The 14,737-nt window shown below is 42.5% G+C and overlaps 1 protein-coding gene across 1 annotated transcript in view; it reads left to right on the top strand.

Moving 5' to 3' along the window:
• The window catches only part of LOC118077036 (guanine nucleotide-binding protein G(q) subunit alpha), a 90,052-nt gene that overhangs the window by 28,051 nt on the left and 47,264 nt on the right, over window positions 1-14,737 (top strand). The window contains exon 2 of the mRNA XM_035100329.2: window positions 4,216-4,400. Coding sequence (XP_034956220.1) covers window positions 4,216-4,400 — 185 coding nt within the window. The remainder of the gene's footprint in view (window positions 1-4,215; window positions 4,401-14,737) is intronic.

The raw sequence follows: 14,737 nt of genomic DNA, 5'->3' as shown, positions 1-14,737 counted from the left end.
GTCCTCAGCTATAGGGAGTTGGCACCTATGGGTGGTGTGGTCACATGAGGGCTGCCATTTTAAACTTTCCCAAATCTAGGTAAGTGCTTCACAAAATTCCATGTTAAAAAAATTCCCAAATTGCATTAGAAGGGATTTTTGCTGTGGGGATGTATGGTGCGATTCTCTGTCACTGTGGGGAGCACGGCAAAGCCCTCTGCTGCTGCGGGGAAGCGTGGTGCAGCCTCTGCCGCCATGGGGAGGCATGTCAAGGCCCTCTGCTGCTGCGGGGAAGTGCGACTAGGCTCTTTTCCGCTGTGGGGTGGTATGGCAGGACCCCTTGCTGCCACAGGGAGGTGCTGCAAGGCTCTCTGCTGCTGCAGTGAAGTGCGGCACACTCTCCGCCACTGTGGGGAGGCACAGCAAGGGCTTCTGCTTCTGGGGGAAGTGCTGCACACACTCTGCCACCCTGGGGAGGATCGGCAAGACCCTCTATTGCTGCGAGGAAGCGCAGCGTATCCTCCATCGCCACGGGGAGATACGTGACGGGATCCTCTGTTGCTGTTGGGGCCCAGCAAGGTCTTCCACCGCCGCAGATATATATCGTGATGTATCGAAATATTGTGATGTTTAGCTGGTGATATATGGTGATGTTGAAAACCAGGTATCACCCAGCTCTAGTCCTCTGTATCATCCCGCAAATGTCAAATAGGATTGTATCTCACATCAGCCCACTCTCCAAACCGCTCCATTCCTCATTCCCTCCTCCTGACTCGCTGCTCGTGCTGTCGCTGGGCGAAGTGCTGGTCAGGGTCATGGGGGGGGAGGCTCCCTGTAGGGAGTCCCCCTGACAATATGTTTGCACCCCAATTTCCCCCCCAAAACGATACATACATGGCATATTGGCATACTGACTAAGCCTAGCATGAGCAGATGTGTTCACAAATGCGAATTTCAAGCCATTTCAAACCTCAGAGCCATTTCTTAGAAAATCTTTATGTATTTAGGTAAATGCCAGAGTGCAAGATACATATATAATACATCAAATATTAGACAGACTTGAATTTAAACTTTGCATATTTACACTTCAAGTAGACATGAGCAAGGAAGGACCAAAAAAACCCATTCATGTGTATTTTATAAGGATTTCCACATATATCTGATACACACTGTATGTGTATTTTATACTCTTTGTCTGTATGTGGAATTCTGAACATACAGTATTGTAGAAAACTGCTCGTTGACTGCTTAAAATGCCTTCTTGAAGTTAGTTTAGAATTGCTGCTGCAATTGACCACAGTTTGTGATTCATGCTCCCTCTTTTTAAACCTATGCTTATTATTTTTGCTGCACCTGCTTCTATGTTTTATTAAGTACTGGAAAATAGCCAAGTGAACTCTTAGGAAATCTGTTTCTTTTGAGGTTATAGCTCTTATATGCCCCACTTTGCTCATAAACAGAGACACTTTCAGAAGAGATTGATCTCACTATAAAAATATATTGTACCGAAAGCTATTTAGGAATAAGTGTTGCCTCTTCTCTTCCCTCTCCCCAAAGTGAAGCACAGATCTCCTTTTCTGTTTTTATTGCACAAATTCTGGGGACCTTATAAATAGGAATTTAGTGTGTACCTCAGGGTCATATTGACTACAGTGGTAACTCGACTTACGAAGACAATACGTTCCGCAGCCATCTTTGTAAGTCAAGGTTTTCGGATGTTGAAGCGATAATTGTGCGCATGCGCGAAGCGCGATTTTGTGCTTCTGCGCATGCGCCGACTGCACACACCGCTCTGCGCAGGCGCAGACTTCCAGGGTTGTCGACTTCGGAAGTCAAAACCTTCGGAAGTAGAAGCGTTCGGATGTCGAGGTATGACTGTACATTTTTCAAAAATTGATATTTATTCCTCAGTGACACTCTTCAATTTTCTCCTCTGAAAGACTCTTACCAGTTCCTCTAAACTGCTAAAGAAACGCAGAAGGATTTCAGAACTATGCATAACAGAGTGTTAGGGGGAGGTTGCTGGATATGTCTAAGAAGTTCATGAGCTTTGTTTTTAGGTCACTGATCATTCCTTCTAATTGCAAACTTGGGGTTTGGAAATGAAATGGGTGCACCCCAAAATAAGAATATGCTTTCTGTATACTTGGGGATTCCCTTGGTAAAACAGAAGTATAGAAGCTAGTAAATATAAAAGAGCACCCAGAAAGAAGTCACAAAGATGCAGGTTACTGGTCTTTCCTCTTGCCCTTCTGGTATTGGGGAGAGAGACACCCAGAAGTGATCCTAATATTCAGAAGATTATGCTATTAATTAAGGAAAAGAAAATTCTCTTTATATAAGACGCTCTGCTTATACTGTATAACCTTAACAGGAAATAGCCAGAGTGATTCCTTTGTGCAGCAAGGGGGTTGATATCAAAAGGAACAGTTAGGTAAAGGAAGGAAAGGGGCCTTCCTGTTGAGTCAATATTTGGAAGTTCATATTACCCCTGGAGAGGAAGATGCAGAAAGGATTGTCATCACCTTCTTCCAGGAACTGTCATCTCAAAAGGGGCAGGACATATACCAGTAGATGGGGGAAAGATGATAAATTATTAATTCCAGAAATAAGTACAGTTCAGAGGAGGGAACAGGATGCCATCTCTTATTTGGAGTGAAGCCCATCAATTACTGCGGAGACCCATGCGGCTGAGCTGCCATTTTCTGGTGTACATACCGTACATCTTTTAGAGAGTCAGAGAAAGTATTTGAAGAGTTCCAAATTTGGTCACATTCAGGGGTTCCTGCCAATTTTTTTAAAAAACAATTCTTTTAAGATGTCTTGCAAGTTTGTATGTACACATTTTTACGCGTGCTTTCTCCTCCCATCCACCTCATATTTTGGCTATTATTCCATACATGGAAACTCAAATATATTATTTTCCACTGTTCCTCAACCTTGGATCCCCCGCGGATTATTGGACTACAATTCCCATCATCCCTGACCATTGGCGAAACTGGCTGGAAATGATGGGAGTTGTATTCCAACAGCATCTGGCAACCCAGGGTTCAGTTAACACTTGCTCTTATAGGTAGTGCTAAGTCTCATGATGTTAAAAACTATGCAGGAGGTAAGATTTAACCAGTAACTTCCACATGAAATTCCCCATATGCTAAGCCAGGGGTCAGCAAACTTTTTCAGGAGGGTGCCGGTCCACTGTCCCTCAGACTTTGTGGGGGCCGGACCCACCCTTTCCCGAAAGCACCCCCCAAAGGACCTGCCACGGCTGCCACGTCGTTTAGCACAGGGACTGACCAAGCGGGCGGCAGGATCCGCAAGATTCACGGGCTGGATTAAGGAGCCCAGTGGGCCGCACCTGGTCCCCAGGCCTTAGTTTGCCATCCCTGTGCTAAGCTCTGCATCAGAGGCCCTTCTTTGGCTTCCACTTCTATCAGTCTGTTCACTGGGCTGAGTGGTATAAATCTTAAGACTTATTTATGCTGGGTTTTTGGGGGGCCAGGGATTGTATGATGTTCTGCTGTTTCTTTTTTAAAGAAATGTTTGATAATGATTTTTTAAAAACTGTTGCACCTTTGAAAACCCTAGGATGATGTCAGAATCTGGAGGTTCAAGTGTCTCATCCTCCCTACTTCCTGAAGTTGTTCAGTATTTTATAAAATAGAAACTTTGCATCTTTTCTCAGCTTTCAAGGGAATACTGTACCACGTACAATGTGTGTTGTTTGTCGTGGAGGAGATGCAAAACTTCATAAGTGACCTTATTTTCTAAATAATTTAGGAATTTCAATTTAGCAAAACTTCAAAACCAAATTTGAGAAGTTTGAAAATTGCTAGGAGAGGATAATGAATAAAATATTTTTTAAAATGATTTTGGATATGAAACTGGGTTTCACAAGTAAGTATCAAAATACTACCTAGCTGATGTAGCTAATTGCTTGAATATTGATGGATGGTAATGTTGCCCAGTGGCAAGGAAATATATTTGAAAACTAGTTCTTACATTGTGTGTAAAAGTGTTTAATCATAAATTTATTGTGTCTATGCATTTTCAAGCAGCGATTGAGGAATAACAATAACAATAACAGTGTTAGAGTTGAATTAATACATGAACCCAAAACAGTTGTAGTACGGAATATATAATATTGCTTTAACTGGACAAATGAAGTTGTGCAACTGCTGCATTTTCTTCAGATATTGTAGTCTAATGATGTATCTGTATTTGATTATTTTTCAGGTACAGGAGAAAGTGGCAAGAGCACATTTATCAAACAAATGAGAATCATCCATGGTTCTGGATACTCTGATGAGGACAAAAGGGGCTTCACAAAGCTTGTGTATCAGAATATATTCACAGCAATGCAGTCTATGATCAGAGCTATGGATACACTCAGAATCCCATACAGCTATGAACATAATAAGGTAAGCTGTCAGTTTAAATATGCATCAGAACTTTGTCCAGCTTTACTTTTGGAATCACATCAGATGGCTTTGACTTTGTGGATCTGCTTTAGCCATTTCTGGAGAGGGAAAAGAGTGCCATTTTTAAAGACAGCACAACAGAAAACTACTCAGCACTGGTGTTTCTCCATTTTGTCACAGAAGGTGGTAGAAAGGTATCTACAGCTGATATCCAGTATAGGTAGAGATGACTACTGTGGATGTTTCTTTAGCCTAGTTTGACTGTAAGAGATGATAAACCTACTTATGCTGAACCACCACCACATTGCAAGTAGGAACTATGACAAGTATTCCTCTCTCCTAATATTATTCCTCTCTCCTAATATTATTAGCGACTAGGGTTCTAGCCTAGTTCTCACTGATATGCTTGTTGTTCTGTGTGGAAGGAATATCCTTGCATGGAAGAATTTTCAGTGCTGTGATCTCACTGATGCCTGAATTGGTATAGCCAAACACAGAAATGGCCCTTCAAAGTGCAGCCTTTCTTGATGTTGTGATGTAGGAACATGATGTTGCCTGTTCTGCCTTTCCTGAGCCATGGATGGATCCTGCTTTTGTGCAGAGTGCGCTCATTGATAACTTAACTTGGGTTGATATAAAGCTGGACATAGAAATTGATTGGAATAGATGCATGGAGGGAAAACTTTGACTTGATTGTATTTATGCACTGTGAAATTATGCAGCCTCTTTAACCTTGGGCCCCCAGATGTTGTTGGACTACAACTCCTGTCAGCTCCAGCTGTGCTAGGGTACGCTTGGAAATGTGTGTTGTTGTTGTTTTTTACTTTTTGTATGATGCACACTGGAGACTTGCAGACATGAACCTTCTCCCTTGGTTCACAGCACAGTATTTATACTTCTTCAGCATTTTTTTTCTGAGAGAGGTAGTGGAATCCTAATGTCAAAAGGTACTGGAGCTTTGTGTACATATAATAAACGGGAAATTAAATTCTCTTATCCATGTGAAAAGGTCTGAATTTGCTAACCAATTTTGTGCAAGAATTAATGTGACTGACATTAATATGACTGTATCACAACCCTTAGCACACGTTCAGGTATCTATAGAGTTTTTTATTACATCAAAATGAAATGTGGGAGAAAAATCCAATAAGAACATTTGGTTTTTCTCCAATTATCAATATATTGAAGTTAAATGGTTATTTAAATTCAGAATGTCTGTTGTTATACAGTTCACAAGGATCATGTAAAACTTTAAAAATAGTATTTTTTGTGATTATAGTCAATACTGTTATGAGCCCACCTTGTGTACTTGTGCCAAGGTGGTGTCTGCTCTTCGCAATAAACACCCTCTGCTCACTCAGAGAGATATTTACAGTTCTTTATTTACATATGTACAAACAGCACAGTTCCAAATCATGTGTCTGAGTCCGACGAGTCAGATTTGGGGAGTGGCTTCTTCTGACTTCTTCTCCAACACAGTAGGCGAGGGAATCTCGCGAGACGCCTCTGATCCCTGCGTTTTAACCCTCTCCTTGCCTGTGCAGAAGGCACAGCTTCCCCTTCTGTCCCTGAGCTGACTGGTTGATGGCAGGGCTCTTCTTCAGCATCGCAGAGTCCTGACACCGCTTGACCGCTCTCTGCCCTCTCCCCCTCTGCCTCTTCCATCATTTCCCTGTTTTCACCTTCTGACTGTTCCTGCTCTGACTCTCCTCCTTCCCCTGACCCAAGGGCGTTCCCTGGCTGTCCCGTGACAACTTGTGTTTTCAAATATTTCAGTTTATTTTGTACTAGAGGACATCTAGTAGGGGACGCTGTGGTCTAAACCACTGAGCCTCTTGGGCTTGTCAACCAGAAAGTTGGCAGTTTGAATCCCCGCGACGAGGTGAGCTCCCATTGTTTGGTCCCAGCTCCTGCCAACCTAGCAGTTTGAAAGCATGTCAAAGTGCAAGTAGATAAATAGGTACCGCTCCGGCAGGAAGGTAAACGCCGTTTCCGTGCACTGCTGTGGTTTTGGTGTTCCATTGCGCCAGAAGCGCCTTAGTCATGCTGGTCACATGATCTGGAAAAACTGTCTGCGGACAAACATCGGCTCCCTCGGCCAGTAAAGCGAGATGAGCTCCGCAACCCCAGAGTCATCTGTGACTGGACTTAACTGTTAGGGGTCCTTTACCTTTACCTTTTTAGAGGACATCTGGTTATTCAACGCATCAGTCTTGGGGTAGGTAAGGGACAGTTGAACTATTTTAATGGCTGTGTGATTTGAGCAAGTAAAAAATAATCAGAAATAATCATAACATTCTCCTGCTATCAGACTAAAAATATATATACTAGTGAGGTGATGCATCTGGACAAAAGCGAGAACACAGCTGTGTGGGTGTGGTTATGATACTTGGAATTACGATGCTCTGCCATCGTTGGCTTTAGTGGAACTATGAGTCAGTGAACACATTTGCCATGTGGAACTCGGTTTAAATCATTTTTCTTGGGTGCATATGGGGCTGTCTCAGACTTGTCTAACTTGTATGAACCAGCTTCTCTAAAAAGTGTCACCACTGTCATGGGAATTGTGGGAAGTATGTGTACAGTACTGATATGGAGGCATCAGTTCACACAAATGCTGCTGTGGTGCAGGCATGACCAGCCTGTCCATCATGCTCATAGACTCCGCTCCTGAGGTCACCTGAGGATGTGTGAACTAGACTTTCGATACCACCTTAAGTTCTGTATTCTGATACTTTTTGTCCATAGAATAACTACCACGAAGAATGCTGTTAGGGTCTCCTGTGATCACATTAATCAAAAGCAGGACCTGAATTCACCAGGAAATGTGCTTTTGCTAAATATGTTCCAGGTGATATAAAAATGTAAATTTTACACAAAAAGTTGACTGAACATCCTAGTCTATTGGATAATCAGAGGCAAAGTTATCTTAAAACCGTTTCCTTTCTGCATCCATGGTTCTGAATCTCCTGAAAAGAAACTCATAACCTGGAAAATACAGGAAAGGCACTACCTAATCACTTGAATCTCATATCAGGAAGTTCTATCCATGCAGAGTTTAGATTTTGCTTTTAAAGCAGCAGGGTATTTTTAGTAAGCCACTGGTTTTTCTCATCAGTTTCAAAAAAAACTACAGCTCCTTTTTTAAGATTCTGCCAGGATACTTCCTGGTACTGATAGGCTTGAAAAAGTGGCTTGGATTATTTAACATTTCCAATAAAACCAGGAATGTATTGGTGTAGTCTTAAATTAATTGTGAACTTTAATTACTACAATAAATACACTCTTCTATTAATTGCAGCTTACAGCTAGAACTCCAAAGTACAGTGGTGCCCCGACATACGAATTTAATCCGTTCCAAAGGCACCTTCATAAGTCGAAAAATTCGTAAGTCGAAAAACGCCATTGGAAACGTGATTTCCCATAGGAATGCATTGGAAACAGAAAAAATCATAAGTCGAAGCAACCCTATCTAAAAATTCATAAGTCGAAAAATCCCTATCTAAAACCGCCGCGGGTTTTTTCCGGATGTCGAGACATTCGTAAGCGTGCGGCCATTACCCCCATTTGTAAGTCGAAAAATATGGTTGTCGAGTCGTTCGTAAGTCGAGGTACCACTGTATGTTGTTGCTGTTGCTACTTTATTTTAAAAGTAAAGTTTTCATGAGTCATATTTGCAGCAGAGTCCTATGTATGCTTCCTCTGCAGTAAGTCTTGTTGTGTTCCATGGGGCTTTCTCCCGAGTAAGTAGGTTTAGGATTGCAATCTTAGGGTTGTATCCAACATTAGTCATTCTTAGAGTACACCCATTAGATTAATCCAATGCTTGTTTAAAGTGAAGTGTGAATCAAGCTTGTGTTTGTATGAGGAAGGAATAGGAAACCTGTGGTCCTCCAGATGTTGCTGTATTCCAGCTCCTTTCCGCTGTGCAGCCAGTATCAGAAATGGTCAGCAATGGACCACAGGTCCATTATCCCTGATGAAGAAAGAGGTAGAATGTGACTAGTTAACTAGGAGGTGTCTAACCTTTGGCTCTTGAAATGTTGCCGGACTACATCCCTGACTATTGTCCATTTTGGTTGGGACTGACAGAATGTGGAGTCCAACGCCTGGAGCACCATGGATTAACCTCCTCTGAGTTAACTGAACACTGCTATTGTGTTAGTGTGATGCTGGGAGAGCTTAGTGATACATGCCTTTTAGTAGAAAGATGTGACTGTTCTGATCTGCTTAGTAATCCTCATTGCCAGAGTCTGATGTGATATTGAAGCGTACAGCTACCTTTGCCTTCTCACTGACAGCCACAGTCCCCAGTGTGTTGCCCCGTAGTATCTGTTCCATGTACTCGTGTTATTTCTTGTGGGACTGGAAATGGCTTATTTTATGGATATCTTCATTGTCTTGTGAGATGTTTGTTCATAAATGGATAAGGATGGAGCCAGAATTCTGCAAAGGCTGTAGTTTGGTTTCCATCTGTGATCAGGAATCTATTCCTGTTCATGGTGCTGCATGATCACTGCACTTCACAGGAAATTGGTATATGTGTCCCTTATGTTATGCCAGGTGGAAGAAGTAGGATGGTATCCAACTAAATAGACCAATCAGTGCAATAACTGAAAGCACACCTTTAGGGGATCTCGCTCTCAGCATTGATTAGCTGATAAGTCCCAGGAGGGAGTCCCATTGAAGTTGTCGTCTGACACCAGTAATTAATAGGCAGCACTGCCTTTCTGGACAGGAAGAGCTTAGGATCCCTTCTGCCAGCGGGAGAGGGGACAACTGTTTTTGGACAAATTATATCACAAACTCTTCCATTTTTAACAAAAGTGTAGTTCAGATTTGGACTAGGCTCTTTTCACTTTGCTGCTTTTCAAGCGGTGCATTAATTATGCTGCACTCTCTGTTTCTGGTTAAATTAGGCATGTTCACTTGGAGAAATACGGTAGCAGAAATTATACAAGACTCCTTCAAGGTCCACTTGGAACAGGAGCCTGTGGAATACTAAATAAGGCTTTTAACAGCTTTTCACACCTGCAGGGCTCATTTTGTAATCTCTCAACCTGCACTCTGGACAGCTCATAGCTATGCAGAAGCAAAGCTGGTTTCCAGACCACCTTGTGCAGGTCTTTTGATAAAGAAAACAAAATAGAGGCACATTTTTTTGTGCATACATCTTAAGGAAATATGTCTCGATAACCTACCATTTAGGGAAGGAAGTATGTACAAGCCACCAGAAGTAACTTGTAGAAGCAGTAGGTGTTTAGATGCCTAAAATATTCAGGACTCTGCCTTCTGCCACACAGGTGCCTACTCTTATCTACACCTTTCATCAAGAAAACATGGATTCTATTTTCAGAAAATGTATGCAGCTACATCCCTATAAATCGAATCAATTTTCATGTATGTAATTCAAACTTTGAACATGTTCTGTGATAGAGAAGCCATTAGTCAGTTACCTTGCATATAATTATTTAAATATGTGCAAATGAAAACAATTTATTTCAAAAGGTATTGAAGCAAAACTAGTTTTATAGAGGACTGCTTCTTTGGCCATCATCCCTCTCTTAGTCTACCAGATTCTTCCCCATGTTTGCAAGCCATTGTCAATGACACTGAGAAGCAAAAACACACACTTTAAAAGAAATGATTCTCAGAAGTTTCAGCTAATCAATGAAATGTTCCTCTTTTTAATTACACAATTTTGTGCCCTCTAAAATATATAGACACCCACTATATATTAAATAAAATAACTTCAAGGAAATCAGGATGGCAGTATGATTAAAGACACTTCTAACAATGATGTGAATTAAGTACCGTATCCTGTTAAATAAAAAATAGCAGTTTTGTTTCTTCATACAGTGAAAAGAAACTCCAAGGAATTTTAATTGTAGGATCACTGCCAGTAAAAGTCTATTGATAGCTGATTTTGACAAAATAGTTTCATGTGTACACACTCTTATACATGTGCTTTGGAATTAATTTTGTCAAGGAAAAGCATCTTGTTAGTTGGCAAGTGAAATGGTTATTGAAAGAGAAGCACATTGGAAATTAAGGAGCTGACAGTTCCGCTTGTGTGATACCGGTAACTGTTTCTGTCCTGTCCACAGTGTGGTTTAAATTATAATCAGCAAATGCAACATTGACTGTCTCTTGAAGCAATATTGTTTCCCTCCATCCAGAGGCTCCTTAAATAAGTCATTTTAAGAAAGCAAACAGCTTTGCCATATTTGTGTTTTCTTCTGTCCCTTCCCAGAAATAAATACATAGGATACTCCTTGTATTCAGCCAAATTTAGAGACACATCCTCTTGCAGTCTTCCTGTAGAGCTTCCTATTTTACTTGAACATTGATGATACTGTGTGATTCAGCAATGTGTGTGGTGACTTGCCCATTAGACAATAGACAAAGCTAAAAGAACAGTATTTATAAGGGTCCTTTACTGAAACCAATTTGTTTCATACTATTTAGACTAAATAACCCAGTATGTATACGCCATAAATATCACAGGATATGTATGACTTTAATCAAGTTGTGTGTGGCTGTGTGTGTGTGTGGGGGGGGTATTTCCTGCCTCTTTGCAAACTGTAAAGGAACAGTGTTTAGAATATACCTCAATCAGTCACGCAACCTGCTATTTTGGAGGAACGTTGTTGGCTTTCAGCACTGCCTTCAACAAGAAAAGAGACCTTGCTTATCACTCTTGTTGAAGTTCTGTGGATAATTTTGTCCCTCTGATTTGTGTACTGTTACAGTTGCTTGACCGGGTGCATGCACTAGGGAGATGCCACTCCAAGTTTGCTGGCTGGTCCCCATTTTACCGTCTGTTCAGTCAGCTAGGGTTACCGGAAGACGTGCTCGTTTAGCCCAGAAATCTAAAGTCCTATGTTGTGTTTTACTCCCATAAAGTCATGACATGCGATTAGGAGGACTCCTCTGCTCGGCGCCTGAGGGCCCCAGTCCTGCCACTCACCACCTGGCCCAGGGCGGGGCCTGATGGGCTCTATAAAGGACTGCTGCTGCTGCTGCCGCCGCTGCTGCTGCTGGGCAGAGGGGGCTCCGTTTTGTTTTGTTTTTTGTTTAAATTCCTGTTATTTTTTACCTACGTCATTTTAAACTGTATTAAGGCTGTATTCTTAGTTTTAGGTTTTGGTTTATGTGGAAATTGTTTTCCATTTGGTTGTGTATTTTTTGATGTGGTTTATGTATTGTTTGTGACTTTTGTAATTGTGCTAATGCTGTATTGTTTTAATATTCAATTGGGAGCCGTCCAGAGTGGCTGGGGAGACTCAGCCAGATGGGCAGGGTACAAATAAAAAATTATTATTATTATTATTATTATTATTATTATTATTATTATTATTAGGTCAGCCCAAGTCTATCAATGGCAACTAGTCATCATAGCTATTTGTCCATTAACTCCTGAATTAGTATTGCACTCATGTCCTGTTTCTGGACTTCCCATCGGCATCTGGTTGGTCACTGTGGTAACAGGCTACTGGACCAGATACAGTCATACCTTGGGTTACAGCCGCTTCAGGTTGCGTTTTTTTGGGTTGCGCTCTGTGCCGAACCCGGAAGTACCAGAAAGAATTGCTTCTGGGTTTCGGCGCTTGAGTATGTGCAGAAGCGCCAAATCGCGCTTTGCGCATGCGCAGAAGCACCAAATCACAACCTGCACGTGCGCAGACACAGCGGTGCGGGTTGCGAGCATGCCTCCCGCACGGATCACGTTCGCAACCCGAGCATCCACTGTAGTTGGTCCGATCCAGCAGAACTCTTCACGTGTTCTTCCTCTTCATGTTTAGGGAAAAGATCATAGCTCAGTGGTAAAACACATGCTTTGCATGCAGAAGGTCCCAGGTTCAATCTCTGGCATCTCCAGGTAGGGCTGGAATAGACCCTTGTCTGAAAACTGGAGCCACTGCTGGTCAGTGTAGACAGTAACTGAGACAGGTGGTCTATTGGGTCTTATTCAGTGCAAGGCAGCTTCCTCTGTCTGTTGTACTTCTTATTCATATTCGGCATAATACATAAATGGGATTTGTCAAACATTCCGTAAAGTATGAGGGTAAAAATTAAATGTAAGGAGAGTTCACTTCCTAAGAAAATTCTAGGAGATCCAGATAATCATGTGAGTACGGAATGAGGTATTATTCTTTCTCCCATGGCCACATGCTCTCCTCTCAGCCCCCTACCCCAGCCCCACCCACACTTTACTTTTGGTTTTGGAGACCAGCTGAGGAAAAATAAACTCTGGGGACTCCTAAGTGTCATTTGCAGGGGAAATCAGCAAGTAGTCACAAGATTAAACGTAATATGACCACATTGTCAGGGAAATATATGGTTGCCCATCCCATATTTCCTTCATTGAGTCTAGTTCTACTTGAGTCTGCTGCGTAGCAGTATTGTTGTGTGTTGGACTACTGCAATGCGCTCTACGTGGGGCTACCTTTGAAGGTGACCCGGAAACCATAATTAATCCAGAATGCGGCAGCTAGACTGGTGACTGGGAGTAGCCGCCGAGACTCCCATACACTGGCTCCCAGTACGTTTCCAAGCACAATTCAAAGTGTTGGTGCTGACCTTTAGAGCCCTAAACGGCCTCGGTTCAGTACTTTGGCTTGCACAGGCAGCAGTAATAAGGACTGGGGAAGAGTGAAGTAGCTGTGAGCTCCTCTCTGGGAGCCCACATCTTTCTGTGGTTTTGCAAATCCATAGCTTAGCTCTCAGTGCTGTGCGTCCATCTACCTCAGTACTGTCTGCACTGACTGGCAGTGGCTCTCCAGGTTCTTTTCCCAGTCCTACCTGGAGATGCTACGGGTTGAAGCTGGAACCTTCTGTTTGCAAAATGTGTTCGATAAGCTTCGGCCCCTTCACCATTGGCCATTTCTTACAGAGATATGTGCACAAGACTACATGTTGCCTCTCCAGGTTACATGTTAAAATAGATCTTGCTGTAGACAAACAAATGGACTTAAATAACAGTAATTCACAAATAAGAATAACATTATTGAGCAGAAAGACTGAACAGTTCTCCTTACCTGTATTTTCCTATATTACCTTGAAGATGTAATGAAAGGGTCCTCAACTCTTTCTGGAAGATTAGCTTTAGGGAAATAATGCTATTTCACATTCTGTTTTCAGCAAATATGCCTTTGAACAGTACATGACCTAAGGATAACTTTTAGTTTCTTCTCTGACTGTTAAGTCCAGTCGCGAATGACTCTGGGGTTGCGGCAGTCATCTCGCTTTACTGGCCGAGGGAGCCGACATTTGTTCGCAGACAGTTTTTCCGGGTCATGTGGCCAGCATGACTAAGCCACTTCTGGCGAAACCAGAGCAGCACATGGAAACACCGTTTACCTTCCTGCCGAAGCGGTACCTATTTATCTACTTGCAATTTTGGGCGTGTTTTTGAACTGCTAGGTTGGCAGGAGCTGGGACCGAACAACGGGAGCTTACCCCATCACGGGGAGTCAAACCTTCCAATTGGCAAGCCCTAGGCTCAGTGGTATAGACCACAGCGCCACCCACGTCCCTTCACACAACAATAGCCCCTGCGAAAACAGACAGAATCATGTCTTTTAGACAAAATAAGAGTTTGTGTGTTTGTCAAAAACTCCAGCATTTCTGAAAGGCTTGTACTACGGTAGCTTTTAGGTCAGACAGGACAGCCGTGTTAAGAGATCTCACATGCCTTTCCTGCCAAATATAATATGAATATATGGCAAAGGGGTATAAATTTATATCCATACGCAACAGGCATTTGCCAAGTTAAGCAAGAAATAACTTGAGAGTTTGGAAAGTAGATCCTGTTCCTTGATACAGTAATTTATACCTCTATAAAATGAGAGGCAGGGGGCAGTAAAACATTCTGGCTTGGAAATACTTTAGACCTATTATTCTTATCTGTATGCGATAACTATTGCATATGTCCAGCCAAAATAAAGTAATTTAAAGCAGTACCATTTTGTTGGCATCCGTCTGTCTTGAAAGACAATGGAGTGTGCCTCTGGGTTCAAAGTCAAATTACTGGAGAATCACAGCGCCAACCTGTAGCTGCATAGACTGGTACCAAATGACCTCTCAGGGGCTCAAGCCTAGGCATTGTGTATGGAGGTCCTGGGCTGCCCAGAAGACCCCTCCCCTCTGCCTTGTTGATGTAGTTCAAAGGAAACCAGAGCAATAAATTTGGCACCAGCTTGGCAGCAGGAGTTGCCGGAAGGAGGTACACACGACGCCATCCAACCATCTTGGGGACTCTGCTTTGGATTTGTGCTGGGTTCTGAGGGTTTGAGACCTATCGGCTACCCTCACCTGATTTAGCCAGCGGCTGC

Source organism: Zootoca vivipara, chromosome 11 (genome assembly GCF_963506605.1).
Source record: "Zootoca vivipara chromosome 11, rZooViv1.1, whole genome shotgun sequence".
NCBI lineage: Eukaryota > Metazoa > Chordata > Lepidosauria > Squamata > Lacertidae > Zootoca > Zootoca vivipara.
This window is presented reverse-complemented; position numbering and strand designations above follow the sequence as displayed.